The sequence below is a fragment of the Strongylocentrotus purpuratus genome, unplaced genomic scaffold, assembly GCF_000002235.5.
Source record: "Strongylocentrotus purpuratus isolate Spur 01 unplaced genomic scaffold, Spur_5.0 spur5_scaffold_6, whole genome shotgun sequence".
NCBI lineage: Eukaryota > Metazoa > Echinodermata > Echinoidea > Camarodonta > Strongylocentrotidae > Strongylocentrotus > Strongylocentrotus purpuratus.
Genome location: NW_022145612.1, coordinates 52,375,111 through 52,396,653, shown reverse-complemented (window position 1 = coordinate 52,396,653; position 21,543 = coordinate 52,375,111). Strand labels below are relative to the sequence as shown.

General features: G+C 38.3%; 1 protein-coding gene across 2 annotated transcripts; it reads right to left on the bottom strand.

Annotated features, from left to right (window-relative positions):
- Nucleotides 1–10,906: 10,906 nt before the first annotated feature.
- LOC115919292 (protein canopy homolog 2-like) lies at nt 10,907–20,147 on the bottom strand. Of its 2 annotated transcripts, none has more exons than XM_030972706.1 (6): nt 20,062–20,147; nt 17,627–17,750; nt 17,028–17,143; nt 16,072–16,269; nt 12,724–12,820; nt 10,907–11,662 (listed from the first exon to the last, which is right to left on the bottom strand). In XM_030972706.1, exons 2-6 carry the CDS (start codon nt 17,733–17,735, stop codon nt 11,622–11,624), a joined length of 561 nt encoding a protein of 186 aa, XP_030828566.1. In that variant the 5' UTR covers nt 17,736–17,750; nt 20,062–20,147; the 3' UTR covers nt 10,907–11,621. The 2 variants fall into 2 exon arrangements, with proteins under 2 accessions (XP_030828566.1, XP_030828567.1); XM_030972707.1 differs by having other exon boundaries at nt 20,066–20,140.
- Nucleotides 20,148–21,543: the final 1,396 nt, after the last annotated feature.

Genomic DNA, 21,543 nt, shown 5'->3' with positions numbered 1-21,543 from the left:
AAGAAGAATAAGAAGAGAAGAGGGAAAGGTGGGGGGGGGGGGGCGAAGGACTCTTGCCCCCCCCCCGCCAAAAAATAAATCAGAGAGAGAGCTAGAGAAGGGAAAGGGAAAGAGAAGATAAAAGGAAAGAAAGAAGAGGAAGAAGAAGAAAAGAGGTAAACGGGGGCAAAGGGCTTTTGCCTCCCCCCCCCCGCCAAAAAATAAATAGGAGAGAGAGAGAAGGGAAAGGGAAAGGGAAAGAGAAGATAAAAGGAAAGAAAGAAGAGGAAGAAGAAGAAAAGAGGGAATTACGTGGACAACTGAGGGCTTTTGCCTCCTCCCCCCCCCCCCCCCCCCCCGCCAACAAATAAATAGGAGAGAGAGAGAGAGAGAGAGAGAGAGAGGAGGGAAAGGGAAAGGGAAAGAAAATATAAAAGGAAAGAAAGAAGAAGAAGAAGGAAAGAGGGAAATGGGGGAAGGGCAAAAGGCTCTTGCCTCCTCCCTCCCCCCCCCGCCAAAAAAATAAATAAGAGAGAGAGAGAAGGGAAAGGGAAAGAGAAGATAAAAGGAAAGAAAGAAGAGGAAAAAGAAAAAAAGAGGGACACGGGGGCGAAGGGCTCTTGCCCTCCCCCCCCCGCCAAAAATAAATAAGAGAGAGAGAAGGGAGAGGGAAAGAAAATATAAGAGGAAAGAAAGAAGAGGAATAAGAAGGAAAGAGGGAAACGGGGGAAGGGCGAAGGGCTCTTGCCCCCCCCCCCCCGCCAACAAAATAAATAAGAGAGAGAGAGAGTGAAGGGAAAGGGAAAGAAAATATAAAAGGAAAGAAAGAAGAGGAGAAAGAATAAGAAAAGAGGGAAACAGGGGCGAAGGGCTCTTGCCTCCTCCCTCCCCCCCCCCCGCCAAAAAATAAATAAGAGAGAGAGAGAGAGAATCTGTTCTGATCCTGGTCCTGATCCTCAAGAGGGATATAAAGATGACCAATAAGAACGTTATCGTTCGAGAGAGAGTGTTTGTTGCTTCTAGAACATTTTAGAATTAAGTCCCATCACATTGCAGTTGTGGGGAGGGACTATGGAAAGAAGGTGAGTCGATATATATCCGTCTTGCATCTTATGTTGGAGAAGGAGAGGGAAAGAGAAGATAAAAGGAAAGAAAGAAGAGGAAGAGGAAGAAGAATTTGTGTTCTGCCAGTGTCACAAATAGATATATAAATATGCTCATCTGACGATAATTTGATGTATAAAACCCCTCACCTTCTTGGGGCTCCGCCCCTTGGATCCAACACCAATTTGTGTCCTTCCAGTGTCACAAATAGATATAAAAATATGCTCATCTGACCGTTATTTATTGCCCAAAACCCCTGAGCTTCCGGGTGCTCCACCCCCTGGACCCCACGCCAATTCGTGACCCCTAGCTGTGTCACAAATAAGGTATAAAATAATAATTATTTAATGGACAAAACTCCTGAGCTTCTGGGGGCTCCGCCCCCTGGACCCAACACCAAATTGTGTCCTGCTACTGTCACAAATAAAGTATAAAATTATGCTCATCCGACGTTAATTTTGATGTTCAATACCCCTGAGCTTCAGAGGGCTCCGCCCTGTGAAAAAAACGTGTAAAAAAAAACACGTTAATTTTTACCGTTTTTGGGAGATACCCCCCCCCCCCCTGGCGTTCAAGAGAGGGGGGGGGGTACGATTTTTCAAATTTTTGAGGGCCCCCAAAAAAGATTAGTGCTCTCTAGTAATTTCGCGACTACTCCGGAACCGCGGCAGATATAAAGTTTTTCTTTCATGACTTTTTTCTTTCGAGTCTTACGCATCTTTTGAAACATTTTTTTGTTGAAAATCGGACGTATAATTGCGGAGTCACGTGACCTTTTGTTTTTGCATGTCAGCCCTAAAATCGTTCATTTTTGTGATTTATGTACCAAACATATGGAAATACCATTTATTCTTTTAAAAAAAGAGAAAACATTGGTTATTTGGTCTTGTTTCAAGTAAATGTGTTTGATTTTGGGTAAAAATAGTTGAATTGTGGTTAGAAATGAAATGAAATAACAAAATAATATAATACATAAATACAAATTATCAAAACAAGAGATAACATAGGGATAAACTGGCTCTTCCAACTTTGTTGTCGTATTATTATTCTAACGAATATATGAAGTGAAAAAGAACGCTCGAATATGAATTATATATGATTTATGGGTAAAAATGTGAATTCTCTGACCTTGTTTGCATAAATTACCATAAATATGCATTTTCGCGGCGATCGGCTGTGAAACGGCCGAGATCTTAGGGGGACCCCCCCCCCCCACCCTCAAGTCCACTCCAATCACATTGAAAAAAAGTATGACTTAAATCATCTCTCTCATCATTATACCGCTATAGTATTCATGTTTTTAATATTATTTATTGTCCATTAAACAAGTTCATAGAGAAAATACTTATCTCTCTGCAACATTAAAAAAGAATCTTCATTAATATGTCTTAATTTGTATTGATAGCCTTGTGGTCGCCAACAGTGGCGAAGGCAGGGGCGTCTCCAAAGGGGGTGTGGGGGTGCGACACCCCCCCCCCCCACCTGTCAGGATATTGTCGGTAAAATTGCGCTGCCGTCGGGAAAAAAGAGAAAAGGGGGAGGGGAAAAAAGAGAGTAAAAGGGAAAGAAAAGAAAAAAAGAAAAAGAAAAGAAAAAAAGAAAAGAAAGGAAAGAAAAGAGAAGAAAGAAAAGAAAGAAAGAGAAAAACGAAAAAGAGGGAGAATAGGAAAGAAAGGAGGCAAGAGCGCTTTGCCCCCGTTACCCTCTTTTCTTCTTCTTCCTCTTCTTTCTTTCCTTTTATCTTCTCTTTCCCTTTCCTTCTCTCTCTCTCTCTTATTTATTTTGTTGGCGGGGGGGGGGGGCAAGAGCCCTTCCTCCGTTTCCCTCTTTCCTTCTTATTTCTTTTCTTTCTTTCCTTTTATCTTCTCTTTCCCTCTCCTTCTCCAACATAAGATGCAAGACGGATATATATCGACTCACCTTCTTTCCATAGTCCCTCCCCACAACTGCAATGTGATGGGACTTAATTCTAAAATGTTCTAGAAGCAACAAACACTCTCTCTCGAACGATAACGTTCTTATTGGTCATCTTTATATCCCTCTTGAGGATCAGGACCAGGATCAGAACAGATTCTCTCTCTCTCTCTCTCTCTTATTTATTTTTTGGCGGGGGGGGGGGGGAGGAGGCAAGAGCCCCTCTTTTCTTCTTATTCTTCTTCCTTTCCTTTTTTATTCTCTTTCCCTTTCCCTTTCCCTTCTCTCTTTCTCTCTTATTTATTTTTTGGCGGGGGGGGGGGGAGGCAAGAGCCTTTCGCCCCCGTTTCCCTCTTTTCTTCTTCTTCTTCCTCTTCTTTCTTTCCTTTTATCTTTTCTTTCCCTTTCCCTTCTCTCTCTCTCTCTTATTTATTTTGTTGGCAATTAAGAGCCCTTCGCCCCCTTTCCCTCTTTTCTTATTCTTTTTCCTCTTCTTTCTTTCCTTTTAGATTTTCTTTCCCTCTCCCTTCTCTCTCTCTCTCTCTTATTTATTTTTTTGGCGGGAGGGGGGGGGGGTGGGGAGGTAAGAATCTTTCACCCTTCCCCCTATCCATCTGTCCTTCTTCTTCTTCTCTCTTTCCTTTTATATTTTCTTTCCCTTTCCCTTCTCTCTCTCTCTCTTATTTATTTGTTGGCAGGGGGGGGGGAGGCAAGAGCCCTTCGCCCCCTTTCCCTCTTTTCTTATTCTTTTTCCTCTTCTTTCTTTCCTTTTAGATTTTCTTTCCCTCTCCCTTCTCTCTCTCTCTCTCTCTCTGTTATTATTTTTTTGGCGGGCGGGGGTGGGGGGAGGTAAGAACCTTTCGCCCTTCCTCCGTATCCATCTTTCCTTCTTCTTCTTCTTTCTTTCCTTTTATATTTTCTTTCCCTTTCCCTTCTCTCTCTCTCTCTCTCTCTCCTATTTATTTGTTGGCGGGGGGGGGGGGGGAGGCAAGAGCCCTTCGCCCCCGTTTCCCTCTTTTCTTTTTATTCTTCTTCCTCTTCTTTCTTTCCTTTTATATTCTCTTTCCATTTCCCTTTCCCTTCTCTCTCTCTCTCTCTCTCTCTCTCCCTTTCGCCCTTCCCCCGTTTCCCTCTTTCCTTCTTCTTCTTCTTTCTTTCCTTTTATATTTTCTTTCCCTTTCCCTTTCCCTTCTCTCTATCTCTGATTTATTTTTTGGCAGGGGGGGGGGGGGCAAGAGTCCTTCGCCCCCCCCCCGTTTCCCTCTTCTCTTCTTATTCTTCTTTCTTTCCTTTTATCTTCCCTTTCCCTTTCCCTTTTTTCCTTCTCTCTGTCTCCCCCATCAAAGAGACCACTCTGTAATCAAGACCATTCCATTTTATTTAATACATTTTCGATATACTTAAATTGGCAACTATTACCTTCTGTCCGAGATCCTCATTTTAAACGACTGATGCGAAAGACTAGTCGACGCACCCTTTCGAGAAAAGCCCCCCGCTTTCATCGAAAGGGTGTGTTAAAACGGTACTCCGCTCTCAACGCACCCTTTCGAGAAAAGGCCCCCCTCTTTTATCGAATGGGTGCGTTGAGCACACCACACCGCGCCGCACCGCACCGCACCCTTTCGATGAAAGCCGTTTATCCTGCCCGTTTACTCGTTTCTTGAAGAACCCATTTGACATCGATTTCGGGGCTCGAACTCCAGTCATGACGGTAAACATTAACATCCAATTCCATCAAAGCTTTTTTTAAAGCAGAAACAATCAAATCGAGTGAGATGGAGATAGATAATGATGGATCTGACAAAAACTTCTTGAAATTGAATCATCAGTTCACCATTCGTTTATTCGACATCCGTTGATTCAGCTGCACACAGCAAAACTTTGCAGATGATGTAATCCTATAGTGGTATCTTCATAATTGACAAGGTGTTATAGTCGCGTGCCACTTTATCAGTATTCGTTGTTGCAATTAAGCGAAATCATACTTCAATGTTTTATTTAATAATCATGATTTTACTTTCAAAGTTCACCCATTCCATTAAAAAAAAACACTTTCATCTTACAAGTAAGACAGACTAACAAGTATTTTACCCCCACATAAGTCTTTTTTCAGTTCAAAAGATTTAGAATAATTTTTAACAGATGAAAAAAAAACCTATCATAAAACCTAGATCTGTAGACTAAAAGTCTGACATAATATTATAGAGTAATGATAGTTGAAACAAAGGAGTAAATGTAACTGAAATGAAGGCAATGTGTTTGATAGATTTTACTTGACACCTCTATTGATTGAAATGTTAATTGTGGAAAGTTATTTGTGGGCTATAGTTTCAGTTTTTAACGATTAAGAAATGGAAATTAATGATAGAACGATCTATGGAAAAGGAAACCAAATTGCCTCCACATTCGTCGAATTAGTAAAAAGAACATTAGAATTTTAAAGATTGTTAAGATTTTAAGAATAAAAAAAAAGTGAAGTGCAAAGAAAAAATAGTTTAATGAAAGATAGAGAAAAAACAAAAAGGGAGAAAGAAGGAGAAAGATGAGAGAAAGAAATATAGAAAACAATGTGTGCATGTGTGCGTGTGAGTGTGAGCAAGAGAAAGAGAAAGAGGGAGAGAGAGAGAGAGAGAGAGAGAGAAAGGGGATGGAGAAGGGCGGGGTTGGGTCGGGTAGGGAAAGGGAAACCTAACAATTTTACAGAGAAACACAATCACAGAAATTAACACACAACTATATAGCCTATAATATAATCAGATTAACGAAATTCTTTAAAGTGGGCGGCATAGCAATTTAATTGTGCATTTTGTGATAAAAGTACCAAATTTGGCACACAGGTAGAGTGACAATTTTAGAGTAAAATTGGGTCTTGAGCCATCTCAAATTCGATGGGTCTAAAATGAGAGGTAGAATTCGGTAGCTTTCGACATGGTATGGCTCAACCTCCACCTTTTCTACGAAAAACCACGTTAAATCACCTGCGTGCCAAATTTTGTGTTTTCATCACAAAATGCACAATTGGGCTCATATTGACGCTCTGCCGCGCCCTACTACTATTATAGAAGAGTGTTTGCGCACGCGACACCGATTATTCTCTTTACTCATCTTCGCATCACTATTGCCCCCCGGCCCGTGCTGTATTAATTGGAGGTAATTGGGTAATGGTGGGAGCACGCGTGTTCTGAAGAGGCTGAGCAAAGGAACGAACGGACGTGTTAATATAGATGACGTTGCGGTGGCAAACGAGAGAAGATGGCTGAGTAAACATAAAGTTGTTTGCGCGCGCGACTGATAGCACTATTAACCGGTCTTCTTTTTCCGCTATCAACGGATTCGCCCCCGTTTGATAGATTCATTTTGCTTCTATTAGAGGGGTAGGATAGAAAGGGTGTGCGTTTGGAGGGTATACGAAACGAGAGAGAGAGAGAGAGAGAGAGAGAGAGAGAGAAGAAAGAGAGAGAGAAGGGGGGAGGGGCGCTGGTGTCGCATATAGGCAAAAATATATACATACAGTATAAAGACTAAAATATGTAAATCTATATTCCGACGATGGGGTATTGATCAGAAAATATTAGAAGAAAAACTGTAGGCATGCCTTTTAACTCCGTAAAGATGACATAAAAGGCGAGGAGCGAAAAAAAGAAGTAGAATAGGTTTCTTGCTTTCCGCCCGATGCGTGCCTCCCCCCCCCCCCCCCCCCCGTCTGTAATCGCCCAACCATCACTACCAAACGGTCCATGCTATGTCACTCACTGAGAGAATGGGAAATCTCCCTTATTATGGATGATGGAGGAGGCCCCTTAAAACTTCAAACACCAAACTCTCCTTATCATCTCTCTTCACAAAATGAACGAGCTTTCCAAAAGATATATTTCTTACCACCAAACTTGCCCTGCTAGCTGAAACTCCTGGTGAAACTTTGTGCTGCTCATGCGGTGCGTTGGCATTTTAGTGATCAATATGACAAAGTACACGTAAAATTCTGACATAAAAAAACCCGCGTAATATAGTCACCCTCTCACCAACGTTCAACTGGGGTTTGTCTTACCAAAAGAACTTATTATGCCCTTTGGGCGAAACACAAGTCAGTATCCAAATCATATTAACAATCAATAAATAATATTAACTGTGTTTGGGGACAACTCGTCAGTCCAGCTCCGGTTTCTTGTACAATATTGATTCTTCAGTTAATAACGATTTTGGTAAACCCCACAGCTACATCTTATATTAAATGAGAAATTTGTTATTACGATAAACATGTGTGATTTGGATTTAATAAGACGGTGTAGGCAAAATTTCATGGGTTCCTTTCATATACCAAGTCGATTTTCTTGGGGGTATTATCTTTCACATCATGGCTCAATTTACATCATTTTCCTCTGCAATGCGTCTTTGTAAGGTTTAGCGGTCATTCAGATTTGTTTAGGTGGGGGGGGGGGGGGAAGCTTAAAATGCTTATGAACTAACTCACAGAACATAAAAAAGGAAAACGTAGAAAACAAAACACAAACAAACTTTGCTTTATCGGACTAATAATTATGTCTAGCAAAAAAAAAATTGATTGCATAACTTACAGGGAGCATCAACCTCCACACAACTAAATTCTTTGACACTTTCGATACTCTCAATCTCCAATTTACCTTTATCGTGAGCAGAGCTGCAGATTCACATAGAGAAAAGAACAAGTCTGCATCATCAAAGGTTTGTTTTAAACTTTCGCGTTTTTTCAAACATCATACCGCCCATTTTCTGACAATTTTGTCGTAGTTTCATCTTTAACTATTAGAAATTCTTGTTTTAAAAAACAATCACGTTCATTCCATGGATGCATGCCATGGCCATGAGCGGTTATTGTTGTTTCGCACACCAATACAAACTGTTTTCTTGACAGATTTGTTTCTTCGAAAGGCATTAGTACCTCTCTTCGACTCTTCGCGCTATTGATATTGATAAACAAAGCTGCCACCCAAACCATATTTTCTGTCATCGTTAATAATTATGGCTAATTGAATTTTGAATGTCAACTTACTGTCATCAACCATAAGGCCTGTGTCAAATACTGTATCAAATCATAATCAAAACGGACAGCTAGCGACAGTGTCCTGCCAACGTTTTTGAGAGAAGTAGTTTTTTCAAGAGTTCGCTTGATTGATCGTCGAACCGTCATTAAATTACCGGGGTAAGAGATAATGCATATTTATCGAGATGTATGTTCGGCGGAGAAAAAACCTCAATTCTAGTTATTCTAATTGTCTTAAGTCCATGCTTGGGTGACTTGAGATTGACTAAACGAATTTGAAGAAATCTTCTCAAGGCAGAAATTCGAAGGTTATGTCTACATAGCGCCGCCACCTGTTTCAATATTTTCAAGCTTTTTTTTTTCTTTCTCCCTTCAACGTAAAATGAAGGAAGAGATCTTCCGTGCCTAGTGCTGCGCTATTGATCGGCTGTCCAAAGCGTAAACTTGTGTATTCATTTTTCGTTGACATTTGCTTGAGTCGCGCTGATGTTGGGCCAAGCGACTAACCGCCTCATTCTAAACCGCTTTAGTCAATCAAACTCAGGCAGTCGGTGTTGGAGCAAACCATTAGGGTCTGTTAGCTCAGGAGTATCGTGCCACAAACAAGGGACTCTAAAAACTTTTGGCTACGCCAAGACTGGCAGGCGAGGCAGCTAGGCAGGAAAGAAGATAAGCTCAAGTTAGACACTCCGTTATTCTATTCCTCTTAAGATGTTATTCCCCTTGTTTTATCGGTAATGCAAACATTTCAAAGAATAAAATTGATTCAGGGCTCTAATTCATGGTTTCGTTAAGTGGATGGAAAAAAGGGTAAGTAAAAAGATGAATAAAGCTATGATGAATAAAGAGAAACCCATTACAAATCCAATTCATCAGTGCAAGGTAGGTTGTATCTACAGATAAAGTTACTACCCTTGAAGCAGACATTAATATCTTCTTTTTCTGTTCCCAAACTCTTCGACTGCATAATATTCACATCATCATTTGCAATCAGATCATTTTTACCATCACCAAAACCACCTCTACCCTCTTTACCGTCACCCTCCTCATGCATTATCCTCAATACGATCATATCTCATCAATGTTGTCATCATCTCGTTCACTTTTTCTCACTTCAATTTTCTTGATTTCTCTAGGCTCTCACTCTCTTATTTCTCTTCTACACAGTTGAAGACACAACTACACGAAAAAAGGGAAAAAATAAACAGAGTTGCTTTCCGACTGACGATTTCACATTTATAAAGTATAGTAAATCCACCAAAATAATATTTATATTTCACTTTCACACAATACCGTGTTCCACTTTACATATCCTACTCAGCTTCAATTCAAACATAACTTTTGGTATAAACATGGAAAAGGCAATTGTGGTTTAATTTGGACTTGTTTGGTGCATAATAATATAATGTGATATTGATATACAAAATCATATATATTTGCAATAATCTTAATAGGCACAATCACATTATTTAAAGGAACAAACTATGCTTTATGAAATATTTCCAATAACTTTTCAAATTCACACCTAATGAAAGAAAAGGATAAGTTATATATCACGTCTTGAAACATATAAGGTGATGATATATACATATAAATATTGAAGTCGGCACCCATTATAAATCCTTACAAATGATATTCAAACTTTCAACTAGGGTACAATACAGGAATTACTTTTTTTGAAAGTTAATGTGGCAACTTTTACTTATCTTAGCAAAGACTACTTCGTACAAACAGTTAAAAAGTTGATAACAAGTCTGAAATATTTTTATCTTGAAAAAAGATTGAAGCTGGAGTGTCTCTTCTGTGACGTTAAAAAGACTTGAGAAGAACACTTGTCTTCTTCAATTGCGTCAAGCACTTAGAATATGACCCCAAATAAAAAAATCACAAGCAATAACTACAATTACAAAAACACCAACTAGGGCTGATAATTACTCCCCTAAACAGCCAAGAAACGTTGCCACGATGATGACACATCATGCCACAAGGCAAATCACTCAACGAATATATGAAAAGTGCAGTGCATACACGATCAATTGATTTCAATTTATTTTGGGGGTCTCTCCAGTGACAACTTCCATCTAACTCTCTACCGATGTGCCATTACATTACCCAATGATATTGATCCCCATAACACTGACTTAATGGAATAAAGAGAGGCACCTTAAAACAGGGGTAAAATACTTCTCCCTTTCTGATAAAACATGAAAATAACAAAATGCCCAGCGGCATCGGGAGGCACTTGTTGGAGAATGAAAGAATGAATTAGTGGTGTGAATGTTTGGGTTGTTGTTGGATGGAATGACATTACAATGTTTAGTTGATGTGACAATGTTGATGCTTTGGGACAGGTTTACTGATAGTTCACTACAAATACTAAGAAGAGATTATGAATTTGTTTGAAGCTCTGAGGCAAGGAAACATATCAGCCGGGCAAATGTTTGAAAGAATGTACAATGAACTTGCCCTGAGACGGTCAGCAAAGCCCTGGCTGAAAATTTGCCAAAGAGGCTGTTCTCTGGCTAATAACTAATATAAAATAAGATTTGCCATAAGATTTGTGAATCTTAAGACTATAGAATAAGATTTGTGCAATTCATAAATTTCACACCTAGGTATCTCGAGCAAGAATAAGGATAGCATTTACATAATACCTGAAATTATGTTGTTAGGTCTTGCAAAAGGCATGATCAGGTTCATAAAGACTCAATCTACCTGTAAGCAAGTCAAAACCAGCCCAATCTCTAGAGCTATGACAAAGGCTAGGAAAGATAGTTAAAAAGAAGTGAAACCAATTTGAAAGAGAATTTCCACATGTGGAAGAGTAAGGAACATGATGATTATCATGAGGGTGAACTTAGGCACATTGATCTTTATAATCTGGACGTACACATTGTCTGTCCGCAGCAGAAGGGTGTTGCCTATGTGTTAAGGTATATGAGCTAACTCCCTTCTGGCGCTCAACAGATGCCATATAAGTGCTGTATCCACAGGTGCACCACAATCAGTAACATCACATGTTTACAACATACTTGTATTATATCTCACTCTTTTAAAACATATGGTGCTATTTCACGCAAAAGAATTTAGTAGAGTAGTTTTGCCAACAGTCAGCTCTAATTCATCTTGATTGAGCTGTGATGTATGCAATTATAGTTTATATCAACTTCTTGATTTATGAAGGACATGTAATAGCAATTGACATTGCCAGTTTCTTTATGAAACTTTAAATAAACAGTTAAATGCATATGTACATATTTATGTAATACATTTTGTTTCTTATGCATTTCATAATATTTGTATTTCATTATAGCAGCTTGGTGCACCCCCTTTAATTTCTGCATTGAATATTTTGTAAACCTACACAAATATTTGTTGCTTCCTGAAAAAATACTATCAATACCCTTTGCTCTCTCTTATGAAAGTTCTCACACACATTAACGGAATGCTCTTGGCAAATACAATCAATTTTATTCATAAGGTTTACTTTGTGCCTCAAATAAAAGGGATATCTGTATATTCTGATGAACCACTATCAAAACTACTTAAAATCATTGATCAATAGTTTCCGTTACTTAGCGTACTAATGAAATAAGCCTGGGGGTCATAACTCGGTGTGTGCTGATGATGAACCCTCACAAAGTTCTGAGGAGAAAGAGAAATACATTAAAATACAAGTGAGAATAAGAATACTATCCATTCACATGGCAAAATTTGTAAATATTTTCTATTCTTAGACATAAAAAAGCTATATTCAAAATTCAGTCATTACTATGCCAACCTTAGCTTATAAGTCTTGTAAAGCTGTGATTCCTGATTTGAAATGGATCAAAGGAGCTCGCAAGATACATCAAAGTGTTGCCAATTCGTGTTTGGTCGCAATTTTGAAAATTCATCAGAATTTACTCAACGTCAACTGACCTGTTTCTCTAATTTTTCTGCTTATATTAAAACCAACTTAATATCACAATGGACTTGACCTTTAAGGTCATCATCATCCTAATTGGTCCATCTTCTAAATAAACATTTTAAAATTTAACAGCTAACTACACTCCTTTTGATGAGATGGGAAAACAATTTGATATTACTACTCAGTAGAGACAGACAGTTACCATTTGAAAGACAATAACAAGTTAAGAAATCTTTGTCAACTTATATAAAGTAAAAGGGCAGGGTTTAAAGAATGCACCCAGTTTGTGGTTTTGATATTTACTTTTGCACATTTTACTGAGTGTTACCTAAAAAGCCACAAATAAACACCTAATTTCTTGCTATTCTACACCAGTTAATGTTCTGGTTTTGGGACAAACAGCCCAATGTCTCATTTTAGAATATATATTTTCGCCATGGTTCCTTCTTTATTTTCTAAATCTAAAACTCTCATTCATTGTTCATATCAAAAGTTATGCAATAAAAACAGAGATAAATTATTCCTACGTTGCAAGCTCTTCTGAGAAAGCAATGAATACATCCATAACATCACATACATATTCTACAGATCTTCACAAGTTGACATCACTTGTTAAACAATAAACGATGCGTGGGATAACATCTTTATCTCTTCCCATCGACTTTATCTGAAAAGCATGCAACTAATCCTTAATAAACACCAATTACCGTTCCTCAATATGAAATGGAACCTTAAATGTCACTTTCAACCCGATTCGTCAGACTAACGCAATGATCTTGGCACACGCTTTACTTACTTGTAAGACTGGAGCACAGGCTGGTTTCAATGTCCGTTGACTTTTCCCTGTACAATCTCAGCACATCATCTTCGTAATCTTCAATAATATTTTCGCACTGGGAGGAAAGGGAGAGAGAAAACATTTAAAAAACAGTTCCTTACTCAACAATGGTGATGATTTTAAAGAACAACTCCACCTGGATTCATATTGAAAACAACAAAGATGGAAAAAAGAATGAAGTTATTGAGGGACTAGCCTGCAAATGAAAGCAACTGAGAGAAATGGAAAGTGACAGGTGGGAGGAACCACTCTACTCCCGGGGGAGGAAGAACAAGGGGGAAGGGGAGGGTCACAGGAGTGGTACATATTAGCACCAAGTCCTTGAGTATGAACTCACAACAGGAACAAACCCGTCAAGGGCATACGCTGAGCTGTAGACATGATATCTTTCACCTCTCTCTAGGACGGCAGGTAGGTGATCCAGGTTAGTCCACAAAGAGTCCATGTTTGCCAATAAATTAGGACAATGACACTCTTAGGGGATAAGTAAATTGCACTTCCTAGAAAAGCACACACAGCATATGGTTTCCATTTCTTACACAACATTAAAGATGACATTGCTGTTTTGCACTTATATATTTGCCCATAAATTTCATTCACATGTCAAAGTATATTAAAAAATACTACATTTAACCTACAAACTTTTTGTGTGATCATATGAGATTGACCCACGACGACTAATTTCCTACCAATGTACTAAAATTAATTTTAAGAATAATTACTATTAATTTCAGACATTTTTTACAGCCCCCCCCCCCACCCATCCATCCTGATCACAGAACGAAACATGAACATGTAACCAGGGAACCTTTTCTGTATTAAAGCATTTTCCCAGGAATCAGGCAACACTGTTTTATGCCTTGGCTAATTGAATTAGCATATTAACCCTGGGTTTTCAAACATAGGACCAACTAATTTCAAAACCCCGCTACGCTCACTGAGCTTTTGCGTTCCCATTTTGAATGAATGGAGGATATTGTCTACTTTGAGCCAGAAGGACGTTAACTCATATTATTCAACACAGAGTTAAAAATATGTTTTGTTAATAAACACACCAGCCTACAACAAATTTGGTAAAACCTTAAATAATTTGTCCCTTTACGCATCTGAAGACAGCTTTATGATGCACAATCTTATCAGTTATAATTTTACTTCAAAAAGCAACATAGTAGCTTTAACATCACATTTTTAAAAGGATATGCAGGGATATATTATAATGCTGACTCTCTATTTATTTCTGATAAATTTGAAGGGGAATGACCACACTAGAAACATTTTGAAACTGTGTGGGTGGTTGATGTCTGCGTTGTTGGATAAAGTAAATTTCCTTTTCGAAATTAAACGCTCGGCATTTGATACGGCAGCATAATGCTCTCCATGTGCCCTGTAGCAGACTACAAAGAAAGACACTTTCTGGGCAATTACTTCTCTCAAAATGATCAATTTCCTTTTGTGATAAGATGAGTTTGTTCGAGAAACGTCAACCAGCCCTTTTCCTCTCCTGTGCTTTTCACAGTGTGGGAGGTGGGCATTTTCAAAGGAACTGCAGATTCAGGTTTCAAATTTTGGACAGATGTTTTAGAACATGATCGACACTAAATGAGAAGGTCATGATTTTATAATAACTGTGTAGAAGAGTTTCTTTCAAGTTCACACCAATGAATATAAAAAAATAGATATAATAAACATTAGAGTCCTGTTAAATTAATTGTTTGTCTCATTCTAGTACACTTCTCTTTTGGACAACTACCCCACCCCTTTAAAGTATCCCAAGAACACAAACCCAAAACAACAATCCCTCCCCCTTAAGGGAATTAACCCCCCCCCCTGCCACTATCGAAAACTACCCTTTAGGACAATTGCCTCGTAGGAAAAGTCCCCCTGGCCCCCTGGCCAACTAAGAGCGACAGACCTGAATGAGTAATTGTCTTTGGGGATAACTGTCTAGGTGTATGTTGTCCAGGAGAGGGATGGGGAGTGTTATTACCCAATGAAGGGGAGGGGAGGGGGGGGGGGTACTTGTCCTGGGGTAATTCTTTTACAGGTAGTTGTCCAGGGGTCCGTATTAGGGACTTTTAGATTTGCGTGGACTGATACGTGTGACGTCCATTCATGGCAGTGCATTAACAGGACGTCGATCGTAGCATAGACCTATTGTCTTCGTGCGAATCTAAAAGTCCCTAATGTCAGGACAAGTAGTCCTGGTCCCCATCTTATTTTGACATCAATCCCAATAGGGGACTGCAAACTTGAAATTAGTTAGAGGTCTTGCGATTGATTCAGATCAAACGCAACTCTATATAAGACGGGGATGTGATGTACTTTTCTCCTTTTCAAATAGATGGTAGTAAAAAAATTGTCTTCTCTCCAGCATTTAAGCCTTTTCCTTTTCAGACATTCATTGTTTTGCACTTAAAGCACAAGTAGTTCTATTTGAAAGTAAATATATAGATCTTTATGTTTAAAAAAAAACAAAACATTTTAACCAATCCAGTGTCATGTTCTATGGGGGGGGGGGGGGGCTCTGCACAATACATCAAGGCATAACTAAATGTAACTAACACATATCATTTTACAAAAAAGTTTGATTTTATGAAAAATTGAAAGTGACAAACAGGATGTGCAGGAAGTCATAGCCACTAGAGTACTGACAATTGCAGTAATATAGCATTAATCCAGTAACAGGGAGGACGGGGAGTGAGGGCACACGTTTTACAAGTTGGATAAAATGTGAAGGAGATCATATTTCTACAAGTGGGGGCCAAACATCCTTAAGCTTCCAAAAGGTGATGTTTAGTAGTACATGTATCTCATTAAAAGTAACTTAAATAAGACTGTATTATGCAAGAAATATGTTTTAACATATAACTTTTTCTACACATAGTTCAAAATAAAGCTAATGTACTTTTTTATCATGGGGGATGCAAAACCACTGACAAAATAATGTTAAACAAAAAGAGAAGATAAGGAAAACCTGCCAATAATCAACAAAATAAAAAGCACAACATCACAGAAATGCACATGTGGTACAATATATCTTTAAAGTAGTGAAAAAAAACTAAACATTTTCCTTCATTTTTTTTTTTTTGGGGGGGGGGGGGGGTATTTTTTGAATTTCTCAGCTGTAGGCCTAATAAAGATTGGGGATTATTCTTCATTTAAAAACAAGGTTCATTTCTTTGTAATTTCTAAAAAAAAATCAGTTTAAAGTGATGATTTTGTTTGTATGCACCAGTCAGACACTTTGCTACTACCAGAATTCAAGATTGTCATTGATGTATTGAATAAATTAGGTAGAAAACTTACTGCAACTTTCAGAACTTTCCCTGTGGTGAGGTTGATAGATACATTTATAAGTTCCATGTCTTCTCCATTCCGTGCTTGATACCTCACATAGGTTTTCTCATTGGTCTCTGGGTCTGTCTTTTCTGCGTAGTCGGTCATTTTATCACAGACGGTCTCCATCACCTCAGTCAAGTGCAACTCAGATCCAGCATATGGTATCTACCAAGAGATAATAAGAATTAATTTTTTACATTTTTTGTCCAAAATCTTTTGAATGCATGTAAGTTTTGAATTATGTTTGAAGTATTGACTACTAGTCAGTTGCTCTTTAAAGAAAGGAAGTCTAAAACTGAACAAGTATTGAAAGTGTTGAACTGACTGAAAGCATTAATCACTATTTTTCCTTTAAAAAAAGACCACATAACTTATCTTGTATCTGCAGAGACAATATTTTTCAAAGATCTTCATGAACTTGTTTTGACTGTACAACTCTAAAATGCGTTGTTGGTTGTATTTATGGCGTTCAGTCAAATTTGACTTTATACGCCTAGTCTAGTTCTTTAAGTAGTGTCGAGGTAGTTAAGTCATAATATAATATGCTGTTAAGATTGAAACTTATTAGGGGCATGAATACATCCCAGGTGGATGACTACAGCCTACGTTTTGTGTTAATGTGCACATTTCCTGGTCAATAGAGGCAGACTTGATTACTGTGGAGAAAAATCCATCACTCGGATAGGACGTTAAATGGAGGCCCCTTAGAATGAAGAGTCACCACTAAACCCATGCACATTTAGGAACTTACTGCATTCTAAGGGGAAACAGTGGTATAGAAATATACCTGTACATCCCATATAAGTTGTAACAGAAGAAGAGACCAAAGGAGAACCGTATAGTGATTGTGATCATTTTCCCCTATAAGGCATGGGTGATTGAATTCATAGTGATAAAACAATAAACATAACTCATGAACTGACCTTTTTTTGTTTTTGTTCCCCTTTGGGGTCAATCCTGAAACTCCCAACAGTAATAGTCTGATGAGGGTCTTCCTGAGTTATGGCATACTCAACCTCACTGATCAATGCTTGGCATGCTAGATTTCAAACACAGAATTTCATAGCATGTCAGTGCACAACAAGAAAATAAAAAACAAAAGTAATAAACGAAATACATTCAAATATTGAAAAAATCAATACAATGGGCTGAACAAAATCAAATCTACATGTACATAGTAAAATTTGAAGTATATATTCTTGCTTTAAAACAGCAAACAGTGATTTGGGATGGCTCTAGTGACATCACAAAAGTACAGATAAAAATCATTTTCTTTTTCATCATAGAATATAAACATTTTTTTCGAAGCTGTCACGTGCATAGTACAGGCTTTTCTAGAAGTGAAACACTGCCTCATGGCGTCATGGGGACGGTTTATCAAGAAAAAAGCAAGCTACTTTGAACATCAACAAGCAGCAACAGATAATATTCTCCTTTCAACCTGCTCTATCGAATCACGTTAATGTTATGTTTCATTCCCTTTCTGAAATTTGCCTTGAAGGTAATTGACTTGCTTGCTTACCTCCACAATACACATCCGAATCTATCTCTCTCCCTGCTTGAACATTGGAGTACAATCCCAGTATACACAGGACCAAGATGGAAGCTCTCAGAGGACGAATCCAATACATCTTGTTTTCTTACATCTGAAATAAAATATGTTGAATAGATCTATAGTACTACACATCTGTAAATACCTTTAATTATTAAAATGCCTAATGGTAGTGTGACCATATTTCGCACATGATCATATTTTGATGGGATATACAAACAAATTTATAACATTTTGAAAATCTAATACCATCATCTATGGAAAGAGGAACTAACAATAAAAGGTCTTCCAAAAGATGAAAGTATCTTTGGAATAGAGCGTCAAATATTCCAATTATGAAAATATTGAGAAAAGATCTGCAAATTTTTCTATTTCCTGCGTCTATCGTTATCATGTTCATTTTGAAAGCAGATGTCCAATAGTGATATCTTCATTTTTTCATAGCTTGACTTTCAATAGTCCATTTTCGTAATGTAATTAAAATTGTTACAAATGATTTCATTCACCCGTTACGAATAATTGTATTTTGATACTAATATTAATAATAGTCAGAATATGAATGGCATACAATTTATTCTATGTTGTTAGGTATAAAGACAAGCCATAATGTTGCCCTACCTACCTTTTTGTATGCAATTCGCATTTTGCCTATTGAAATACAATTATTTGGAACAAAACTAACAACAATTACATGGCATGTAACAAAGGTTTATACATAACTTTAATTTTGATTACATTGCGAAAATGGTTTATTGATGGAGGTCTTACTCTCACCTTTGCCTTTAATAGATAGACTATGGCCTATGGGGACTGCATTTATTTTGAATAAATCAACTGTAAATTCTTGTGCTTGAAATATGGAAGCACTAGAAAAAGAAGAACGAGGAGGCAGGGGCGTCGCTAAACCTTTTTCAGTGAGGGGGGGGGGGGGGTGTAGAGGTCACCAAACTAGCCACCAATTACCAACGAATATACTAATGCTAATGTCTCAATTTTTAAGAATTTACCAAATAAACCTGGGGCCAGGAGCTAAATTATTTTTCCCCCCTCCCACGCTTTGACATTTTATTAAATTATTAGAGAAAGAAGATGATTCGTTGTACCGTTCTCTACTTTAAATCCTTGTCTGAATTCAGTTTTCCCCCTCTCGTGCGAAGCATGGAAGCTTTGACATTTCATTAAATTATTAGAGAAAGAAGACGATTCGTTATACTGTTTTTGAGTCTGAATTCAGTTCCCCCCTCCTCCCGCACGAAGCGCGGAAGCTTTGAGGTTTCATTCAATTATTAGAGAAAGAAGATGATTTGTTGTACTGTTCTCTACTTTAAATCCTTGTCTGAATTCAGTTTTTCCCCTCTCATCCGAGGCATGGAAGCTTTGACGTTTCATTAGATTATTAGAGAAAGAAGACAATTCGTTGTACTGTTTTCGACTTGTAATCCTTGTCTGAATTTTCAAAAAATGTTTTTATTTGTCCGATAAAAAGACACAGTTTGTAGGGGAAAAAAAATTGCTGGCCAACCGACATATTACATCTTATCGACTTCAAACTTCTGCATGGGTATAGTACATAAGGATTGAGCAAGAATACCGACACAGCAACATATTACATAATTATCTTTGCATATCTTTCTTCCTCCCTCAACGTGGCTACTCCACCCAATATACCCCTCTCTTTCTTACTCCCACCCCTCTTCTCTCAGGCTCTAACTACCCCCTCCCTCTCTCTCTCCTCTCTTTCATCCCCATTTTTTTTTTCCTTTTTCTCTTCTCCTTTTCCTTTCTTTTCCTTTCATTCCTCTTTTTTCCCTTTATTCTTCTCTTCTTTCCTTTCTTTTCCTTTTCTCCTGACAGCAGCGCAATTTCACCGACAATATCCCAACAGGTGGGGGTGTGGCACCCCCCCCCCCCCCCATGAGGAGGAGGAGGAGGAGGAGGAGGAGGAGGAGGAGGAGGAGGAGGAGGAGGAGGAGGAGGAGCTAGGAGGAGAAGAAGAAGAAGGAGAAGGCGAAAAGAAGAAGTAGAGAGAAGTAGAAGTAGAAGAAGAAGAAGAAAAGGAAAACAAGAAGAAGAAAAAGAAGTAGAAGTAGAAGAAGAAAAAAGAAAAGAAGAAACTTATCTTTGCTTCAAAGTTCAAGTGGGCGGCGCTTGCGACCTTCCCTGGATGCGGTCCCCATACATTCTAAACGGTACACCAAGACTAATCGTTCACGTTACATATATACGCGAAGAACTTTTGCCCGAAAAATGATAACTTGATCCCTTGCTCCGTTACAAACACATAGATGTAAGTGGTAATACATCATATACAATGAAAAAGTGGTGTAATTTTAATGAAAACGTAAAAAACTACCCATTACTTATATAAAAATAACACTGCCTGCAATGAAATATTCTCCACTTACCTACCGAACTGTCGTATTTTCTGTTACCTTCGCTGCTGCTATAACTATCACGTTTTTGTACTATGCTTCCATTCTCATGACACGCAGTGAGTCACGAGAAGAGATATTTACCAGTCTAATCGCACTTTCCACCAATGATGTACGTCCACGCTGATTAGTTTCCTTCTAAACAGCGCAGCACGAAAGATGATGCTTTCATTTGTCCACGTATCATTTCATATATGGCATATTTTTCTATCATTGAAATTAAATTATATATTTTTTGCATACAATACATTTTTACATTCAATCTCCAGAGAAATATAATCGAAGGAAGGATAGAAGGAAAAAGGCCGAGGGGAAGGAAAAGAATTATGATGTTGGCGGATGTTGGATGGTATATCAAAGCAATTAAAATGATACATACCAAAAAATGAAGGAAAGAGCTTAAGACAGAAAAGGATGGAGGGTTTTTCATGTTTAAAACCTGCTGTACAGCGCAGAGTAGCAGAGAGAGAAAGAGAGAGAGAGAGAGAGAGAGTGACAAAAAAAACAACTTTCACTCCACTAGTCTGAAACTCCTAAATCGGAAGACTTTACCATGTCATATTCATTTGTTCACAATCACCAATATATTACTTTATTCTTAATATCTTAAATTTACTGACATTAAACAAATTTATCGCCTCTCTCATAGTACGTACATCACCAATTTTCTTCAATGCTTCCCCTTCTGTCACTTATCCATTCTGTCTCACTGTCTCTGGCAATATCACTTTCTATCTCATGGTATTGATTGGATATAGACAGTGCTCTAAATATGGGGCAGATCCAGATCTTGAAAGGGGAAGGGGGGGGGGGAGGCAATTATCTAAACCCTCTGAAAATCACAAAAGTGAGTATCGCATTTCCAGGTGTCCTTTTGGTCTAGATGTGCAAAGCATACAAGAACACAATTACCCCACCTTCCCCCCTTTTTTTAGTGTTTTTTTTTTAAATGCAGGCCACATTGGGCATGAGCTGGTTGTGCCCTCCTCCAAATTTCTCCACAACTCTATATCTCATTCATCTGAATTGTTTACTTTTGCCACCTATTATTTCCCTTACCTCCCTTGATCTGCTCCCCCATTTTTGTTTTGCCCCCTCTCTACTCTACTCTCCCACAGCCTTTTCCCCCTCTCCTCCTCTCTCAGATACACACATACAACACTCACCCACACATCTTCTTCTATTTCTTTTTCTTTCTTTCATTCTCCCTCCCTCCTTTATCTCTCTCTATCTTCTTTCCATTTTTCTTTCATCATTAAAAAAAACTGCTTCAAAGAAACATGAACACCATCAGAATCTGAACCAATCAACAAACACAGCAATGGTGCAGGCTAGTGCAGCAGACAATGAGTAAGGCAGTCTGAACACAAAGCTCTCTGTCCACACAGTAAAGTGATTGTGTGAAAAATGACTGTCATGAACATTTTTAATTCAATTTGAATATATTTGAAATTT